This window comes from Populus alba, chromosome 9 (assembly GCF_005239225.2).
Source record: "Populus alba chromosome 9, ASM523922v2, whole genome shotgun sequence".
Taxonomy (NCBI): Eukaryota; Viridiplantae; Streptophyta; class Magnoliopsida; order Malpighiales; family Salicaceae; genus Populus; species Populus alba.
This window is the reverse complement of record NC_133292.1, coordinates 12,537,998-12,556,998: the sequence shown is the minus strand read 5'-3', so window position 1 is coordinate 12,556,998 and position 19,001 is coordinate 12,537,998. Positions and strand designations below refer to the sequence as shown.

The 19,001-nt window shown below is 34.3% G+C and overlaps 4 protein-coding genes across 5 annotated transcripts; 1 reads left to right on the top strand and 3 right to left on the bottom strand.

The window, feature by feature from the left end:
* Positions 1–194: 194 nt before the first annotated feature.
* Positions 195–1,461, bottom strand: LOC118032378 (casparian strip membrane protein 4). The gene is made up of 3 exons (XM_035037081.2): positions 988–1,461; positions 713–836; positions 195–611 (listed from the first exon to the last, which is right to left on the bottom strand). The coding sequence occupies exons 1-3, from the start codon at positions 1,287–1,289 to the stop codon at positions 393–395; spliced, it is 645 nt and encodes a 214-aa protein (XP_034892972.1). The 5' UTR covers positions 1,290–1,461; the 3' UTR covers positions 195–392.
* A 1,109-nt stretch (positions 1,462–2,570) lies between these two features.
* LOC118032379 (mitochondrial fission protein ELM1) lies at positions 2,571–7,249 on the bottom strand. Of its 2 annotated transcripts, none has more exons than XM_035037082.2 (10): positions 6,897–7,249; positions 6,481–6,716; positions 5,757–5,853; positions 5,287–5,436; positions 5,055–5,181; positions 4,157–4,269; positions 4,009–4,072; positions 3,830–3,923; positions 3,605–3,713; positions 2,571–3,003 (listed from the first exon to the last, which is right to left on the bottom strand). In XM_035037082.2, the coding sequence occupies exons 1-10, from the start codon at positions 7,077–7,079 to the stop codon at positions 2,902–2,904; spliced, it is 1,275 nt and encodes a 424-aa protein (XP_034892973.1). In that variant the 5' UTR covers positions 7,080–7,249; the 3' UTR covers positions 2,571–2,901. The 2 variants fall into 2 exon arrangements, with proteins under 2 accessions (XP_034892973.1, XP_073267505.1); XM_073411404.1 differs by having other exon boundaries at positions 6,481–6,729; positions 6,897–7,034.
* Positions 7,250–8,120: 871 nt separating this feature from the next.
* Positions 8,121–9,979, bottom strand: LOC118032381 (capsanthin/capsorubin synthase, chromoplastic). The gene has a single exon (XM_035037083.2). It carries the CDS (start codon positions 9,877–9,879, stop codon positions 8,389–8,391), a length of 1,491 nt encoding a protein of 496 aa, XP_034892974.1. The 5' UTR covers positions 9,880–9,979; the 3' UTR covers positions 8,121–8,388.
* Positions 9,980–14,946: 4,967 nt separating this feature from the next.
* LOC118032382 (L-ascorbate oxidase) lies at positions 14,947–19,001 on the top strand. The gene is made up of 5 exons (XM_035037084.1): positions 14,947–15,391; positions 15,553–15,645; positions 15,979–16,191; positions 16,955–17,152; positions 17,817–19,001. The coding sequence occupies exons 1-5, from the start codon at positions 15,071–15,073 to the stop codon at positions 18,783–18,785; spliced, it is 1,794 nt and encodes a 597-aa protein (XP_034892975.1). The 5' UTR covers positions 14,947–15,070; the 3' UTR covers positions 18,786–19,001.

The window sequence follows — 19,001 nt, the reverse complement described above, 5'->3', positions numbered from 1 at the left end:
TGCTTCAACTATTAATTTTAGAGTAATGTTAAAACAATTTTGAACAGATAGAGCAGGATAATATTGAAAATTTAAAAATGTTTATTAAGCGAAATCGTATTATTATTGAAGGGATTGAAAAAAAAAGGTGCATCAACTAAACAAATAAAGAAAAATCATTTTTCAGAAAATGATGATATCATATATCCACAACAAATCATACACACAACTGCCTGCCTGCCTGCATATTAGAGATGCAAGGGCATTTATGCCAACCCCTACGGACAGGAGAAATGAAATTACATTACATTCTTCCTTTTGTCTTCTTTCTTTTTGAAGCACTGTAAAAACAGGAAATTAAGACCCTTAATATATACAACAATGGCAATCAAGTCCCTTATGATCAATATTGATTACTTCATTTTTCGAAGAGCAATAGCAGACAACACAACCAGAGAAAGGAGCAAGGCTGCTGCTAGGAAGGAAGCCACCACAGCGCTGCTAACCTGCTGGCAGAAATTATTAAACTGTTGACAAAAAGCATTCCAATTCGAGATTGAATTCCCATTATGAGCCAAGTACACAATGGCAGCAGAAGCAGAAGCAGCTGATGTTGTTAGTCCCATCATCACCTGCATGCATGCATTATTTCAAACAATATTGTTCTTAGCTCATAGAATATTAAATCTTGCAAGAGGTTCTGATATTAGTAACAGTGGCTTAATGAACTCACGGAATCGAGGATGATAAGGAGGAGCCTTGGTCCTGCTGCACGAGGCCGAACGATGCAGACTATTGAGAAGGGCAAGGAAAGAACAAGGTATCCACTGGTTATGGCATTAGCAATCACGAAAAACCTGCAAATGGACATATTCCAGTCTAATTATTTGTGCTTTTTATTGCAAATTGAAGTTAGCTTGTTCGTCACGTGATTAATTAGCTCTTGATCGAAAACTCTAAAGCAAGCACTTAGCTTTAGTTAGAAGTAAGAATGTATAGTATGCATACAAGAAAGTTGGGAGATCATTATACTGAGCATGGAACTGAAAGAACTGAGTGAAGAAGGGAAGGATCTGATCCGTTGTCGCCATAAGGCTAGTAGCAGCAAAACCAGCGACAATGGCAGACAGCCTGAGAACCAAGTCGAAAATGGCCGCGCCTTTTTTCCATCCTTTTCGTGGGCGCTGGGCAGCTTTTGCTGCGACTATTACAGGAGCAATAAGAGCACCAGCAATGTCTTTTCCTTTGGTGTCTGCTTTTGGTTCTTGAATAGTGATTTTTGTTGCTTCGCCACTATTGTCCGAGTTCATTGCAAAAAGATAGTGATCAGGGAGAGGAGAGCTAATTAGTAATGGAATGCCACGGAAGGATGTGATTTATATATATATAGGGTTCATGGAGGAGAATAGAGTTAATGGGTTAGCTCTGTATTAGCGAATTAGGTGTTTGTCCAACGTTAGCGATCGATCGAGGAGTGGTTGCCACGATCTAGCTTGCTCCACTAAACATTAAAAAAACAAAAAAAAACACGAATTGGACGAATTGAAGGCAATTAGGGATATAAAGATGGAGTCATCAATGTTTCTAACTTACGATTTTCCATGAAATATGCACCTTGCTAGTTATTTTATCGATTGTTAAGGGTGAATGTTGTCAGCACTCCTCTTTGGATTATCGCTATCGACAGGATTAATCTAATATGGGAATATTAATCGTTAGTTGTGACATCTGATTTAGGGATTGATTTGAAAAAAAGATTCGAATCACTGGATAATCAAATTAGCTCAGGATTATCGGGTATTCATTTTTAATAAAACAACTTTACATTTTTCTTCTCTTTTTTTGTGTTGTTTGTATTAAATTTAACTAGGTTAATCGACTTATTAGAAATCCAGTTTGATCAACTAAGATTTATCGAGTCAATATTTTATATGTTTTAAATAAAAAAAATTAATAAGTTTAAATTAAACTACATATCTTGAATTTTCCAGGTAAACTAAACATGCTAGCCAAATTTAACAACTATAATTTTATTATCTCCTAGGGATAATTGGATAGTCCAATGAAAAAAAAAAATCCCTATGACTCAAAACCAATGGAACTTCCCATGCAAAAAAGAAAAGAAAAATCATAGTTTCATTCCAAAGCCGAAAGATTTTCCTGTCTTTAGAAAGACTTTGCTCCTGTCCTTTTGGCTCTCCCGTCCACTACTCTTACCCCTCCGAAAAATAGAAGAAGACCCGATGCATTTTCAAACAAAACTGGTTCCGGCAGTTCATGGTGGATTAATCTACTTTCCCGGTCAACCAAGTTGTCAGGGCGCTGAAAATTGTTTTTCCGACCAACATTTGTTTCCCTCCCTTGAGTTAAGTCTTAAGAGGTTAGGTCCGAACCAGATGCCTTTGAACCCTAACAAAATTAATCATGCACAAACAATCATCATGGTTGCAATCCAAAGAGGGGGGGTTGTTGAGGTAAATTGAAACAAACCGATGAACAGTACTGAATTAAAAAACATCCGGGCATCACATCTTGATGGAATTTCATTCTTGCTTTTCCCCGCGCAAACCAATCACTATTCAAGATACATGTCACAGAAAAACAAAAATTTGCTCAATACAGCTGAGAGTTTATTCTCACAACATGAAACGAATGCCAAATTGAAATCAATAGTGCTGCACAAAAGAAGAAAAGGACGATTTGCACTCTACCTATATTACAAGCCGCAATAGTTGAGTTCACCTTTATTTTTTACATGTATCATATCTCAAAACCCCCATAAGGAAAAAAGAATTAATTTTAACATCTATCAATGCTTTGCAGTTGGATTCCTATACGTGCTATCAAACAAATCTAATTTCCTGACTTCCCTTTCCAGACGGAAATATGTTTCAAGAATTAGTTAACAACTATAAACAAAGTTTATGGCCGCACTCTCAATCCTCTTTCTGCAAGCACATCATGGACTCGACGAGCAACTTCAGCGGTGTCGTTAAGAGGTGGGTAGCTCCAGCTTTCTGAAATCTGAAAGAGACAAACAAACAGATTATTCACATAATCAAGTGAAGAAATTGATGCGAACTCAGAGCACTAATTCTTCATCGCACACAGAGAATGATGATAATTTCCAGAAAGAAGAACGGAAAAACTATTAACCAGAACAAGTTACCAGGACAGCCATTACAAAACCTATCAACTAAAGTCGATGAGAAACGAGCACTTTAATAGTTGCCTGATATTATATAACCATTCAGATTTAGCTTTAGTTATTTTGATTAATAACACAACCGTTTCAAGTAGAAATATTATCTATTTCTCCATAAAGTATAATTTTGAAAACTTACCCTGGAGAGCAAGTAATAAATGAAGCTGCTTTCAAATAATTGAAAACACAAAAGTTTTCAGCTAATATGGGACCGGGAGAGTACTTAAAGGACACCATACCAGGAAATTATCCATGTAATGAATCAAATGGGAGAAGACACTTGTCAAATAGGTAAAAGGGTTCATTGTATTTCGAGGTGTCAAACACGTCCAAATACTTTGGTAAAACAAAGTCAAGGTATAGGACTCTACAAATAGTGGCATGAAAAGAATATAAATAAAAATTATACTATTTACTTACATCCTCAGATCCTGTAAATGGTCGAACCACTCCTCTCTCTCTCAAAGATTTATGGAAGTCAGCCAACTTCCATGTGCACCGCTCAGATCCCATCACGTAAACAGGTTTCCTGCAAGAACGGTATGGAAATTTGAAACAAGCATTTACAGAATAAAATAGGGCATCTCAGAGCTTTAATATGTTCTAAATCTTTCAAAGATGATAGAAATAACTGTTCATACATACCCAGTACTGCAAGCCTCGCTTATCATACTGACTGAATCTGCTGTGACAACAAATGCATCTGCCCAAGCTAAATGTCCCATATATGGATTTGGCTCTGAATGTTATAACATACAAAACTTATAAGATTATGACCTCTAATAATTTAACTAGCATGAAGTTTCCAAAACAATCAACAATACCTTCACCATCCCAGATGTAAACTTTTGGATTGTTTGCAAGTTCTTTGATTATGATGTTTGAAACCTGAAGGTAGAATTACAAAAACATATATTGAGTAATGGGTGGCAAGTATTGAAAGAATAAACTATGAGAAACAAGTGGCTATACCTTCTTAGGTGTCCTATTTGAGAAAGATATCCTGACACTCCCACAGTTCACAAGCACGTTAGTCAAAAAGGCAGATAACTGCTGAGCAAGCTCCGTTCCATAACGACAGCGACCTAAAGAATTTTGGGCACCATATTATATAATCACATTTTAAATACTAGGTCCATGAGAAACAGCAAGAACCAAGTGAACAGAAAACTTCTGAATTAAAATAATCATAAACTGAAACAATGCAGAACAAAAAAAAAAAAAACTATTTTAAATTGAAACAAAGCTGAATGAAAAAATAACCAAACCTATTTTTTCAACTTTTAATTCTTTATTTGGGATACAAGTCCATTCAAGTATGACAGTGTTCTATTTTAAATTTTCAGTTATTGCTATGCTAACACGAAAGAGAATAAGAAAATTGCATTTTCTTCAAGAAATTAAATATAACTGGTTTTAATATGATTTATAATAGAATCATACAATGAATTGCGTATCTTCATTTTTAGTGCATAGCAAAGCCAAGTTTAGTTTTGGTACTTGAGTTATTTTGAAGAGTATGTGCAAAGTAAAAACAACAACAGTAGTCAACTTCGACTCTCATAACAATTTCATCATTTAATTTCCACTATCAACTTATGATTTAGTGCAAAAGGGTTCCTCTTTCCAGCAAACAGTCAAGGTTGGAACCTCACAACCTCCCTCACCCAGGGTTTGACCATCCAACATGCAAGAAAAACCAGCACATGCAGTAGGTACTAAAAAGGCCATACTCATATGAGATTAAAATAACAAAATAATGCAGAGACCACTATATGAAGAAATGACGGTGGAAGTGAGACTGACAATTTGCAGAAAAACTTCAAATCACAGAAAAGAACAATGGATTATAAGTATAATGGCTAATTACATGTAGGCCCTCCAATGTTAACAACCAGCAAAGGCTTTGGCAAAGGTGCGAACTCATCATGCCATGTACTAGCTGCACTGTGCAATGCAGCAAAATCAATTTGATGCAAGGCTCCCACAGTAAGAACCTGAAGTTCAATGGTCATGTTATAAACCGCTAATTACCATCTTCAGCAAGAGATAGTTTTCAACGAGAAAAATAAATAAATTCATTTCAACGTTCTGATACAGACCACATGCTGATCAGGAGTTTCATGTGGAGTTATCCACTTCCGAATAAACCGAGGAATTTGTTCCTGTGCTTGAGGAGTCAAAGCATAATAATCATGACGAGGTGTGACCACCAAGTCAAACCTGCTCAAGTCTGACCTTGGATGTTGTATCTGCATGAGAAAAATAAAGGGAATATCAGAACCTTGGCAGTAACAGAAAGCAGATTGAGTTGAAGTGCTAAAGCGGATTGAGTTGAAGTGCTAAAGCAGTTTGGAAGCTGTAGCTGCCCCTATATAATAGGCTAACATAAGGATATGCTAGCCCTTACATATACAATGGTGTCTCCATCCATCTGATACTAATAGCAACAGGTTACAAACTTGATCCTAATCGATATATTCTTTAGATAGCCATCACAGGACCATGTTATTTATAGAATGTAGCAAATAGCTTTATCAGGTGCAATTTAAATGAAGGGAAGGCCTCAAACCTGGACAAGGAAAACTTTTTCTGATGCCAAACGCTTTATAGAGCTTGCAATTGAAATAGTATCTCTGCCAGATGCAACTACCAATAAAGGGCCATCCCTGAAAAAAATGTATCAAAACAAATAAATTTAAGGAAAAAAAGGAGGAAATCTATAATCTGTTTAGTGAGAGGAACTAAGAAGTGAAAAATGGAAAAACAGATCCATATACTTGCAAATACCAACTAGTTTGGAACCAAGACATACTTGAGTTGAGTAACAGGTATCAAGTCCAAACAGATCCACAGGGAAACAATGACATAGAAAACTAAATGCAGACAAGATTTTGAAGACTATAAAAAAATGAAAGGCAATAATGGATCGAGATATAGGTCAATCTTTTCTTTTCAAAAGAATTAAGTGAAAGCCAATCAGGAGTCTACGATTGTAATATTAAACCACCATCAATCATTCATAACACAACCTTTTCATTTCCATTCGAGCACATGATACAATCCATCAATCACCAATATCATTTTCCTTCCCTTTCATGAGGGTTGTTAGCAAGCAAGGTGTTGTCTATTGACCTCTACAACAACTCATTTCAAGTAATAACTTACAAGAACCGTACTTTCTACTTTGCATCTCTGTTCGAATAAAACAGTAAAATTCGCTCAAAAATATATACTTTCAACACCTGTAGCAAGTTAACAAACTCAAATCAAGCAAAAGTCCGAAAGAAACTTACTTCTCATAACTTTCGCGAGCCATATTCACAATCTGCTTCGAATCAGCTTCTAAGATTGAAGACAAGCCCACACTGCCACGATTTTCCAAAGGCAGAGGCGCAAGTTTCTTCCCTCTTGAAACTATAAACCGCGAATAACTATATATCCGCATTATGATAGAGTACAAGATTTTGTGAAGAGAAACCGGAAGCCAACGAAGCCACTCATTTATCCCTCCACTTGGTCTCGTCACTCTCTGCATCAAACTTCTATCAGGAACAAAGACTGGAAACATTAATCTAAAAATAAAAAATAAAACCCTGATTTCGCGGAGATTATGAAAATTTCAGCAAAATCAATCAAGTTGAACTAATAAGAACAGAAAAGCATAGATTTTTTTGGTTATTGAGGAGTTGAGAGAGATAGATGAACTGACATATAACACGTGATTATCGGCGAGGCCGAGAGCGTGAATTAAGCCGAGGCTCTGGTTCTCTGAACCGGGAAATCCGTTGCCGATAACGACGGCGCGGCGAATGACGCTGTACGCGCCGTTTTCGAAGATCTCAGGTACTCCCAAGGTGGGACTAGGTGGTTCCGGTAGCCTTATCGGCCTCATGGATTGATTCAAATCCCTAACTGATTATCAAGAACTGGAAAATTCGAAAGCATGGAATTTATTTTTAGTTTGATGGAATTGAGGAGGAAGAGAGAGAAGCAAGTGGGTAAAACAAGTTATGGACAGGCAGAGGAAGGTAGTTTCTTTCTACTGAGCTTGACCTTCTGCTAAAATGCAAAGTTTTTTTTTTAATTTCATTTTTTCAGGCAGAAAAGAGAAAAGCCCATGCTTATAAAAAAAGCCCAGTGGTGTGTATTTAATTAAATGAATATTATTCATAAAGCCCAATATTAAGAATCATGAGTCCGATGGTTGGCAATTTAACGCAAACTGATCTGAATAAATAGATTTTTTATATATAATTACTGACAATAAATATTAAATAAGATATAAATATTGTGGATTCAGCCTAAAATTTGATTATACATTAGTATAATATGCATATACACATACATATTTATTTTTTAAAATGGATATATATATATATATATATCTGGAGGAGCTGTCAGGGGTTAGATACATATGTATTGATATGGTGATGTAACATTTAAGACATGTTAATTAACTTATCAATAAAAACTGGTTTGCTCATTATACTTTGTTGATCCAGATGGTGTTTAGTTAGTAAAATCAGAGAGAAAATAAATGGAAATTTCAAGCATTATTTGTATTTGGTCAATAAAATTTACAAGCTTTTGGAGGAATTCTTGAGACCAAAGCATGAAGAAAATTGACTCTAGGGTACAAAGTTGCAGGGATGAGCGTTCGTGAGACGGTGGGTGATCCACTTGAGTAATGGCTAAGTAATTTTAAAGTGTTATTCATATTAAAATATATTAAAATAATTTTTTTTTATTTTTAAAAATTTTATTTTTAACATTAATATATTATCCAAAAAAATTATTTTTTAAAAAAAATGCTGTGGAAACGGTTTCTATGTGCTCAGTTTTGAGGCTTGTTTCCCGGTGGAAAGCATCAAAATGACTGGGAAACGCAGGTTGTCCAAACAGACCAAATTTTCCCCTTCAAATGCTTAAACACTAAAAGAAAAAAAAAAAGGAATATTTCTTCAAGATTCATTACACAGTTGGAGAAATTTGGCAAGGCAAATTAAAGCAGGTTAATTCACATATGCCTTAATCAACTTCATTTCCAATCTCAACAATCTTGTTTCTTTGACTATGGACAAACATACGAGGGAGCCACCTCACAAGTTGCTCAAGCTGTGGTAATTTGAAAAGGCTGGCTTGATGATCATTTTATTCAGCAATGTGATCACTTGATCGATATGTGTTGCAACTTTCTATCCTTAGATGGCTTCAAGTGCCAAATTCCCCATCATTTTGACAAGGGGAACGGGACACTTTGTAACAATATCAAACCTAGATGGATTTGAGGCATTACTAAATAATGACAAGCTTAAGAAAAGAAGCTCTCTAAGAGATAACCTCGAGGAGAGGAACCCTTGCCAGTAATAAGGATCCAAATCAAAGAAAGCGTCAAAGAACCTCCTAGTTCCATTCAGATCAAGCTTCAGCAAAGTCTCCATCCCAAAAGAATAAAATTCCCTTGTACATCTTCTCTCTAATGGCCACAACCCATTCCACACTCTATGATGGAGTGGCCTTCCTCTAATCATTCTGGTAGAGCCAAGACACTCCACGATTGCATCAGCTAGAATTGGGGCTAAGGCCATTGTTCTAGCCACCGTATACCCAGTTGAGGGGTGGACTACCCCTGAAGTCCCACCAATTGCCATCACACTTTGAGGGATTTTTGGGAGAGGTCCTCCCATTGGGATCACACATTTCTCTTTTTCTATTACATTCTTCACCCTAATTCCTAAATGTCTTAATCTTGCTACCATCCTATTCTTAACCTCCATGTAAGATAACAAAGGCCTGCTAACAAGAGAAGTCTCTTCCAAAAATACCAAGTTTGAATCAAATGGCATGGCATAGAGGAAGGTCGGAATTTTTGAGTTATTAGCACGCAAGTAAGGTTCATTTCCCATATGGGAATCTCTCCAATCCATAAGAACCATTTTATCCAAGTCAAATGGATGGCAATCCACCTCGGCTAAGATGCCATGAGCAATCTGATATCCATGGTTTCTTGGCTTATCATACTCAGTAAAAGTACTAGCAAAACCACTTGCATCAACAACTAAGCTAGCTTTTAGTTCAATTCCATCATCACAAACAATTGAAGACTCAAACTCCTTATGTTCCAAATTCAAAACCTTAGCTTTATGAAACCTAACCCCATTAGAGGCACAATTCTCCAACAATTTTGTCTTCAATTCCTTCCTACCAACACGACCATAAGGACGGTCTAAATACTTGGTCTTGTCATCATCAATATGGACACAAGTCATAGGCCATGTTTTGTCCAAACAATCAACTAACCCCAGGCTCTCAAACTCATCAACCCAAACACCATAGTTGTTAGGCCACATAGAAAGCGGTGAGGGATCAACACAGCATACCTTAATTCCATAGCCTGACACTTGCTCGGCAAGACGCAAACCAGCCGGGCCAGCCCCAATAATGATCACATCAAAGCAGCGAGGCCTGTCAGCAGGATCAAACAATGAGAGATCAAAATCCAAGAACTCGGGTTTTGATTCGGGTTTCAAGTCAAGAAAGCTTCCAAACTTGCTGCTTCGGATTCCATAGCGGGACTTTCTTGAAGGTGTGATGTGGGGTTTTGGAGAGGAGAACAGGGGAGGAGATTTATGGTTTGGCTGAAAAGTTTTTCCTGCAGGAGATGGAGGAAATAGCCCGAGACAAGTTGCCATATGCAGCAGACAGGGAGGAGAGGTAAATTAAAGAGTTGGTGGAGAAAAAGTTATAATGGGAAATGAAGTGGAAGACAAATACTCTCACCACCATTGTTATAAAACCTAAGTCGGGATTAATTTGAAGCAAGGCCTAAATTACAAATATAAAAAAATAATTATATTATTTTAATAACAAATCTTTTTTAAAAAATAAAAATTATCATGTTGATGTTCGAATCTTAATTAGTTTAGGTTTAGATTAACCTGATGAATCTAAATTTTTAATTAAATTATTAAAATGTTTTTTTTTTTTTAAAATCTAGACCAGTATAGATTATCCAAAACCTTATTAGTTTTTTTTCTCTTTTGCTCAGTTTAGTATAGCAAATTCATCTTCTATTTTTATCACAATGAAATTGAATTAAATTTATATAAATTGTAGTTTTTTTGTTACCATGAAATAAATCACATCTAATTAATGTTTTTTTCATTTTAATATTTTTTTTAATTAATTATATTTATTGAATATATTACATTGAATAGTTATGATTGACTAATTTGAATATATTTTTTCATGTTTCCCCATCGAGAAAAGCTTGATCAATGAAAATAGCTTACAATTAAAAGAAAAATAAGTTTTAAAACAATGGGAGAAAACTTACGATTCTTGAACATGGGTTCATCTAATAATTAATTATTTTCCTCTTCTTTTAAACATTTATTTTTCATACATATCAAATACCAAATAATTATCTGCGAGTATTTTTTTTTTGACAGAATAAGAAAAAAAAAGTATATATCTAAATTTTTATTAATTTTTTTATTCAAGTGTCTCATCTTTAATTTTATATATTTGATTACTATTCTTTTATTTTTTTTTCAGCGCAGTGGTTGTTATGAAGTAAATTTATCAGGTGTCGACTACTCGACTAGACCTAAAACCCAGGCTTAGGCTTAGGCAAGCCCAATTCCTCATTCCCCAGCCTACTTTTGAAGCCCGTGACATTGTCGTTTCCAGTAGTTTTTATGCCTAGCAGCCCAACTAGGAGAAAGCCCCCAACTGAGGCAGATAGGCCAGCCCATTACAGGCTACATTTGGGCTAGGCCAGGTTCTGAAGAAAGTTCATATTATAACACCCAAAGACCAAAAGAAGGTCAGAAAATTCTTTGAAAACACAAAATTCACGAACAAAGATCAATTAATTTGAGACTTGGCTTAGGTGAGGTTTTTTAAGATAAAAAATTGGTGAAGATGGACTGTTCAACGTAGCAAATTACATGAAGTCAATTAAAACTGAGTCAAAAATTGCTCTGACTTTTTTTAAAAAAAAAAGAAGCAAGGTAGAGCAAAATTAACTTGAGTTTAATATTTTAAATCATTACCTAGACAGTTAATAATGTGTTTTTAACATAACATTAAAGTTTTAATGATTAAATAGTTATAATTTAAAATTTATTATTTTTATTTATTTAATAAAAATTAAACATAAAATAATATGAATCTGTATAAATTTCAAACTAAAATTTTTTTATTCAAGGAATATGTTATATATATCAAACATGAAATAAATAAGAGTTGTTTTTTTATTGTTCACGAGTTAATTGGTCCAGAATGTGCGCGAATCTAGCATACACATGCAATCATTTGAATAATTGTGAAACAGTTAAGAGATACTTCTATTATTGATGGAGATTCTTTGTAAAAATATAAGTTAAAATTAAAAGGCCTTTTATTTGCTGTGTTCCATTGCCGCTTCTATTCAGAATTGCAAAATACAGTTTTTTTTGTCGCAACTTTCATTGATAAACAACGATGGAGTATTCTTTTACCAGCATTTCTGTTGCTTTTTACTAATTTTTTTTTAGTAGTGTGTGATGCAGTGAAGCTATAGTTACGAAATCCTGTTTAATGGGTTGATTTGAGGTTGGAATTGAGCCGAGTTAAAAAAAAAAAAAAAAAAAATGGTGTGATCTGATTAACTTGACGAATTAACCCAATAAGACCTGGTTAAAAACTTAGTTACAACCTGTTTATTTTTGTTGAATTTTTATTTTTCATTGTTAGTCTTCTGTTTTTATTTTTTTCTATTTTCTTCTCTATTTTTTTTTCTTGTCCTTTTCATTTCACTTCCTTCTAATTATACCCTTCAATATATTAATTTTTTTTTTTAAAAAAATTGATATATATATATATAAAGGATCAATTTGGTAATTCATGATTTTAAAACCTGCATTCAAGTACCCAAGTTTTATTTAAAACTGTTTCGTACATTAGTTAGGTCAAACTTGGATAGCCTAGTAAGTTTACAAGTTAGGTTAACTTAAATTATTATTTTTTAAAAAATTTAAAACGTGTTATTTTAATTTTTTTTATTTAAATAATACGTTTGGAATTAATCGAATATTGCCTCATGGGTTAATTTAATGATTTAACAACCTGAATCCAATAGCAGATCAGATCTGAGGAACCTTCACAGTGACGATATCAGTACCTAAAGGCTAAAGTATAGCGTGCGAATTTGAAGGCTAATTAAAGGAAATTAATTGTTGCCGCGTATCAGAGAAGCATTACAGCTAGCTAGCACAACAAGTCCGGGAAGACAGCACGATCGAACAGTCAGCAATCAATCTTGGCTGTCTTGAACTGATCTTTTAAAAAAGGGTTGTTTCAAATTAAGACAATAATATTCTCCTTTTCAAGGCAGCAAATTAAGATTGAAGCCGACGATAGATTTTCCGCCTGTTTATGTGTTTTCAAAAATATTTTTAAAAAAATTTAAATTTTTTAAATTTTTTTATTTACTTTAAATTAATATATTTTTAGTGTTTCAAATCATTTTGATGTACTGATATCAAAAATTAAAAAAAAAAAATATCATTAATATATATTTTAAAACAAAAAATTATTTAAAAAAAACTATAATCATACTGTTAAATAAAAACTCAACTCGGTATGAAAACACAAATGAGAAAAATATCATTTCCTTAATTTCTTCAGTTAACCAACTTTGAAAGGTTCATTACATCTCTCAGCAAGAAATAAATTATAAATTATAAGTGAAAAGAAGATTAAACACCAGGAAAACATGCCTTCCATAGTTTAATAAATTAAAGCGCAACGATTAATTAAAACATTCTCTTTTTTTCCCTTTTGAGTTGGCACCATAATTAAATAAGCCTAACTAGCTTACCTAGCTAATTAATAAATTTTAATCAATTGATCCATTGGATTCAACTTGAGAACTGTAGGTGGAGTATATTTCACTTGCTATTTATATATAAAGGGACTCTGCAAGAATTCCACTTAATTTGCACTCATTTCGCACCTAACACTTTGTTGCATATGATTAACAGGAAGCACAATTATAAAACATGTATTCTGGAAACATGATTAAATTTTGAAAATTCAAACTTTTTATATTTTGGATTGTAAGATATGAATTTGATCACTCTATAATTTTAAAATCTAATTTATAAATTGATTTACGGCATGAGTACCTAAATTATAAGTTGAAAAGTCAAGTTGAGTTCATTTTTTTTTAAAGAATCAAAACAATATTATTTTGACAGTATTTTTTTTAAAATATCAATAGATTTTTAACCGAAATTTACTCTAAGTCATGGAATTAATTTTTATTATTTATAGGGCTTAATAAAATCCTAGATTAATCTATAAAATTGATCCGAGTTTTATAATTAGAGGGTTACATGATTCATTAAATTTTATAAGGTCCAAACTATTGACTTCTCGTATTAAAAGACTTATCATTTATTTTAATTCTAATTAACCATCCAGTGGAATGAAAATTTAATTAGTGATTGAATTTCATCAACAAAATAAATGATTTAATCTGTAACGTATATATAATAACCTAAAAATTGTTTTATCCAAGCGCATGATATATAGGTGTAGACCACATACATATATATATTACCGTTGCCGCCTGAAATCAAGGAACGGTGATATAGGATTAGACACACACACACACACACACACAATACTTAATTATTTTTTGTTTTGATTAAACCCGGATTATTTTAATAGCAAAACGTGAGGCACATAATGGAAAATTTCAGAGTGCTCAAGAAATAATCATCAATAATTTCTCTATGAATCCATTCTGAACAGAGATGGATGATGAAAAAATATAACATAAGAATATAGACTTTTATATATTCTTAAAAATATTTTCTTAAAACTTTTTTTTTAGTTTTCTATTGTTTTTGTATTTATTTCTCTTGTAAAATAAATATTGATAATTATTCTTTTAACACTCTAGAATTTATGGATCGAATATATCACATAACCATCAATAATTACCCACTTCGTTTTTAGTTCTACTTGGCAAATTGATTTTGCGGGGATCGATGAGTCTAATTATATATGTTATTTCAAAAGAACAAAAAATATAGACATTGGGGCAGCTAGCAAAGCTAATTAAAGTACAAATAATTAATATATACCTATCTGGACATAATTATGAGATAAAACATGATTAATTTTTATTAAATCTTCAACTTGTTGGAAAATATATTCTTGCGCGTTTCTCTTTAGTTTTTTTTTTGTTCGGTAGCCAGGTAATATGCCATTTTTCAATTCATTCTTTAGAATCTCCTTCTTTTTTTTTTTTCTTTTTTTTTTTTTTTTTATATCGAATCTCCTTTTCTTTTTCACGGCCTTTGCTGATCCGTTCATAGTTTTGTTCTTTCTGCATATATATAAAATCACTCTCTAATTTAATCATTTTCTTCTTTGTTATTTTCCAAATCATTTCAGAAAAGAGGCTAGGTTAATTAATCATTCCTATATATTGTAAGAAAATAGAAGATACTGGTGTTTATAATTTATTAGCAAAAATTTATATTTTTCTATTATAATAAAATCTCTATATATCATTCCATTAAATATTACTTTCTAATTTCCAAATCATACAATAACAGGAAAAAAAAAACTTAAATCAATGAGTTATAATTCAATTGATATTAATATTTTTTCTTAAGAAATCTTGAATTGTAACCTCTCCTTTGTAATAATATTAAAAAATCTGGCCAGCCACTTTCTATATATATATATATAGCCCAAACACCCCAACGTGCATATCCACTAACTAAGCCAGAGCTGAAAGAGCTCCTTCCTTCTTCCACAGGAAATTTCCCTTTTCACCTAAACCACTACAAACTTCATCTTCTTGGCATCCAATAGAAGAAGATGGTGGCACCTTGTAACTCCTTGGGTGAACCATTCTCCAGAAGTTTCAAGGGTCTCATTGTTTGGTGCTTTCTGCTTTCATTGACCCCATGTTCGCTGGCTACTGCTACTTCTAACAAGACTAGATCACTCCATTTTTACAAATGGGAAGTGGAGTACATGTACTGGTCTCCAGATGGGTTAGAGAATGTTGTTATGAGCATCAATGGCAAGTTTCCGGGACCAACGATCCGGGCTAGAGCTGGAGATACAGTTCATGTGCATCTCACAAACAAACTCAACACCGAGGGAGTTGTCATTCACTGGCATGGAATCAGACAGGTTTCTATTCTTGGATCCCACTCTCTCTCTATTTCTGTCTTTACTCTTAATAAAGGACATGCAATTAATTTTGTTGAAGCATCTTTGCATGTGAAAATGCAAGCATCCACTAAGCCATGCTCTGTCTACTCTGTATTATTCTCTGCTGTTTTTCTTTGCAGAAAGGAACGCCATGGGCAGATGGGACTGCTTCCATTTCGCAGTGTGCTATCAACCCCGGAGAATCCTTCGACTACAGGTTCACAGTCGACAGGGTAAAATCCAGCTTCCTTAATTTCTCGTTAAATTTCCAATAATTAATAAAGAAAAACGTGTTTAAGAAGACGACGATATTGATCCACCGCACCGGCCTGCTACCACCGTGAAACTACATAGTAGTCGGTCGGTCAATACATCAAGTTAGCATATCTATTAAAATCATAAACAACACATTTAACTTACTCATCATCATCATGTCGGTATATAGAGTTAACAACGTGGAAACCTTCATCCATGTTGCCGGCCTGAAGAAATAATGGATTTTCTAGGAAGGTGTAGATAACTTGAAGAGCTTGTATATTAATGAAATTTTGATGTGCGTGGAGCAGGCAGGAACATATTTCTACCATGGACATTATGGGATGCAAAGGTCAGCAGGGTTATATGGGTCCCTGATAGTGGATGTTGCAGAAGGAGAGAAAGAGCCTTTCCACTATGATGGCGAGTTTGACTTGTTGCTAAGTGATTGGTGGCATGAAAGTGCTCATCACCAAGAAGTTGGCCTTTCTTCCAGACCAATGCGCTGGATTGGTGAACCCCAGGTAGGTTTCGCAGTATTAATTCCTACGCAATATATAATCGTATGTTTCCATGTTCCATTAAAGATAAATCTTTTAGCCAAACATCTGACATTTTGATTTTATTTTCTGGAGTCAATATTGATATCCCAAATTAAAGGAAATTTTTTTTATAATTTATTCTTTTAGACCATTGTCTTAATCTTGAGTTCATCGTCATGCTTGCTATCTGGTCTTCCATTAATTACGATGTTAACTTTTTAATCAACATCCTAGCTACATATATATAGTAATACTACATATATATGCTTGCTAGCTGGTCTTCCATTAATTACGATGTTAACTTTTTAATCAACATCCTAGCTACATATATATAGTAATACTACATATATATGCTTGCTAGCTAGATGGTCAGTCTTTACTTGCTGTCGTAGGGGATACACAAAGCTACTTCCCAAGGGGGCATCAATGCATTAAAAATTGGGTTTTTTTTGGAAGCATAAGTTTTTAATTTCTAATTAAAAACTTGTAGGTACAATATTGAATGCAATAAGATTTAGAAAAACAAGAAGGAATTAATAAATTGCCCCTCCCGATCCTGGCCTCATGTCTCAATTATCTCAATAAAAATCAATCTAATTAATTTTTTTTTAATCCATGGTGGTTGGCTTGTCGTGTTATCTTGCTCTACCCCAGTATTCAACACGAGGTAAAAGGAAAAAGCGGACAAATTCCTTTTTCCGATGCGTTTTCCTTTCCTTACTGACAACGTTCAATTTGTGTACAGACCCTGCTCGTAAATGGAAGAGGTCAGTATGGATGTTCCCTGGCGGCCCACTATAGCAACAACTCCTCTCTCAGCCAGTGCAGCGTAACAGGACATGAGCAATGGGCACCCCATATCCTGCATGTGGATCCAAACAAGACCTACAGAATAAGACTTTCTAGCACCACTGCTCTGGCTTCTCTCAACTTGGCCATTGGGGTGAGTATATGCCCACATGCACGGCAGTTCAAATTGATATATATACGTACTGCAAGATTTTGATTTCTCTTTGATATATATATATATATAATATATAGTCCCATATGCGTGATAATATATGGACGTGCGTGATGTATAACAAAATGTTTGTCTTCTTTAAGCTAATTCCCTTCTTGAGGATACAGTAGATTTGTTCATACGTAGTGAGAATCTCTTTATATTTAGCTAATATAACACCCTTTGCCTTTGTTTGTTTCACATTTGCGTCATCGCTTACCTTATTTTACATTTCGCATGCTATCTTCAACATGACTGCAACATTTCTGCTGCTTTTATTTTCTCATCTTCTGAAATGATTGCTGCTTTCACCTTTTTAAACCGATCACCTTTTAATTACATATACGGCTGTTTTTTTCTTCTTCTAAGGCTTGTCACATGACTGATGTTGTGGTTGATTGTTCCTCTCTATGAGATTTTAAAAACAAATATCCTTTTCTTCTCCTACATCAACGTACCATTGTTATTTTTTTTCCCTGTAACATTGAATATTAATTGCCATATGCATACATGCCTGCAAATTTGAACAGAACAACTTTGAAAAATGCAAATGTGATGGATAAAATTATTTATATATGTTCATCTTTTTAATGCCTTTTGTTTTCAGAATCACAAAATGCTGGTGGTGGAAGCAGATGGAAATTATCTCCAGCCATTTGAGACTGATGACCTAGACATTTATTCCGGTGAGAGCTACTCAGTGTTGTTAAAAACAAGTCAAGACCCCTCTCAAAACTACTGGATCTCTTTTGGTGTAAGAGGAAGAAAGCCTCAAACCCCACAAGCCCTAACTATACTAAACTATAAAACCAACTCTGCATCAAAATTCCCTCTTTCTCCACCTCCTGTAACTCCTAGATGGGATGATTATGCTCACAGCAAGGCATTCACCAACAAAGTCAAGGCCTTGGATCATAAAACAATCCCAAAACCTCCATCAACTTACAACCGTAGGATCATCCTACTAAACACTCAAAACAAGATGAATGGCTATACTAAGTGGTCTATCAATAACGTTTCCCTCTCATTACCTGCCACTCCTTACTTGGGGTCCATAAGATTTGGACTCCAAAATGGTTTTGATCAAACAAAGCCATCTGAGAGTTTCCCAGAACAGTACGATGTTATGAAGCCACCGGGTAACCCCAACACCACTACCGGGAATGGGGTTTACATGCTTAGTTACTATAGCACAGTGGACGTGATACTTCAAAATGCTAATGCATTAGCTGAGAATGTTAGTGAAATCCACCCGTGGCATTTGCATGGACATGATTTCTGGGTGTTAGGGTATGGAGAAGGGAAGTTTACAAAAGCTGACGAAAAGAAATTTAACATGAAGAATCCACCTTATAGAAATTCTGCAGTGATATTTCCCTATGGATGGACCGCACTAAGGTTTGTGGCAGATAATCCAGGAGTATGGGCTTTCCATTGCCATATTGAGCCACATTTGCATATGGGCATGGGTGTGGTTTTAGCTGAGGGTGTCCAACGTCTTCCTAAGATTCCTAAGGAGGCTCTTTCTTGTGGTCTGACCGGGAAGAAGTTCATGACTGGAAACAATTTGGGCTAATTAGTTAATGCCATCTTTTAGTTATATGGCTTTATTTATTATATGATTTTCTGTATGCTATTGTAATATGCAACTTGGAGTCCATCAATATTGTATGACTGGCTAGCCAGAGGGGGTGAGGGAATGTTCTTGTCAAAGGGAGAGAATATGTATCTTAGCTACCGTATTATGTATAAGGTATTCGGAATCTGATGATGTTTTTATTATTTTAAGGTA

Coding starts and splice junctions, on each gene's coding strand:
- LOC118032379 (XM_035037082.2), bottom strand. CDS start 7,079: ATGAGGCCGATAAGGCTACCGGAACCACCTAGTCCCACCTTGGGAGTA. Junction 4,270..5,054: donor TAACATTGGAGGGCCTACAT/GTAATTAGCCAT, acceptor AAAATTCTTTAG/GTCGCTGTCGTTATGGAACG. Junction 3,004..3,604: donor CATTTACAGGATCTGAGGAT/GTAAGTAAATAG, acceptor TGTCTCTTTCAG/ATTTCAGAAAGCTGGAGCTA.
- LOC118032381 (XM_035037083.2), bottom strand. CDS start 9,879: ATGGCAACTTGTCTCGGGCTATTTCCTCCATCTCCTGCAGGAAAAACT.
- LOC118032378 (XM_035037081.2), bottom strand. CDS start 1,289: ATGAACTCGGACAATAGTGGCGAAGCAACAAAAATCACTATTCAAGAA. Junction 837..987: donor AATGATCTCCCAACTTTCTT/GTATGCATACTA, acceptor GTCCATTTGCAG/GTTTTTCGTGATTGCTAATG. Junction 612..712: donor TCCTTATCATCCTCGATTCC/GTGAGTTCATTA, acceptor GCATGCATGCAG/GTGATGATGGGACTAACAAC.
- LOC118032382 (XM_035037084.1), top strand. CDS start 15,071: ATGGTGGCACCTTGTAACTCCTTGGGTGAACCATTCTCCAGAAGTTTC. Junction 15,392..15,552: donor ACTGGCATGGAATCAGACAG/GTTTCTATTCTT, acceptor TTTTCTTTGCAG/AAAGGAACGCCATGGGCAGA. Junction 17,153..17,816: donor CTCTCAACTTGGCCATTGGG/GTGAGTATATGC, acceptor TTTTGTTTTCAG/AATCACAAAATGCTGGTGGT.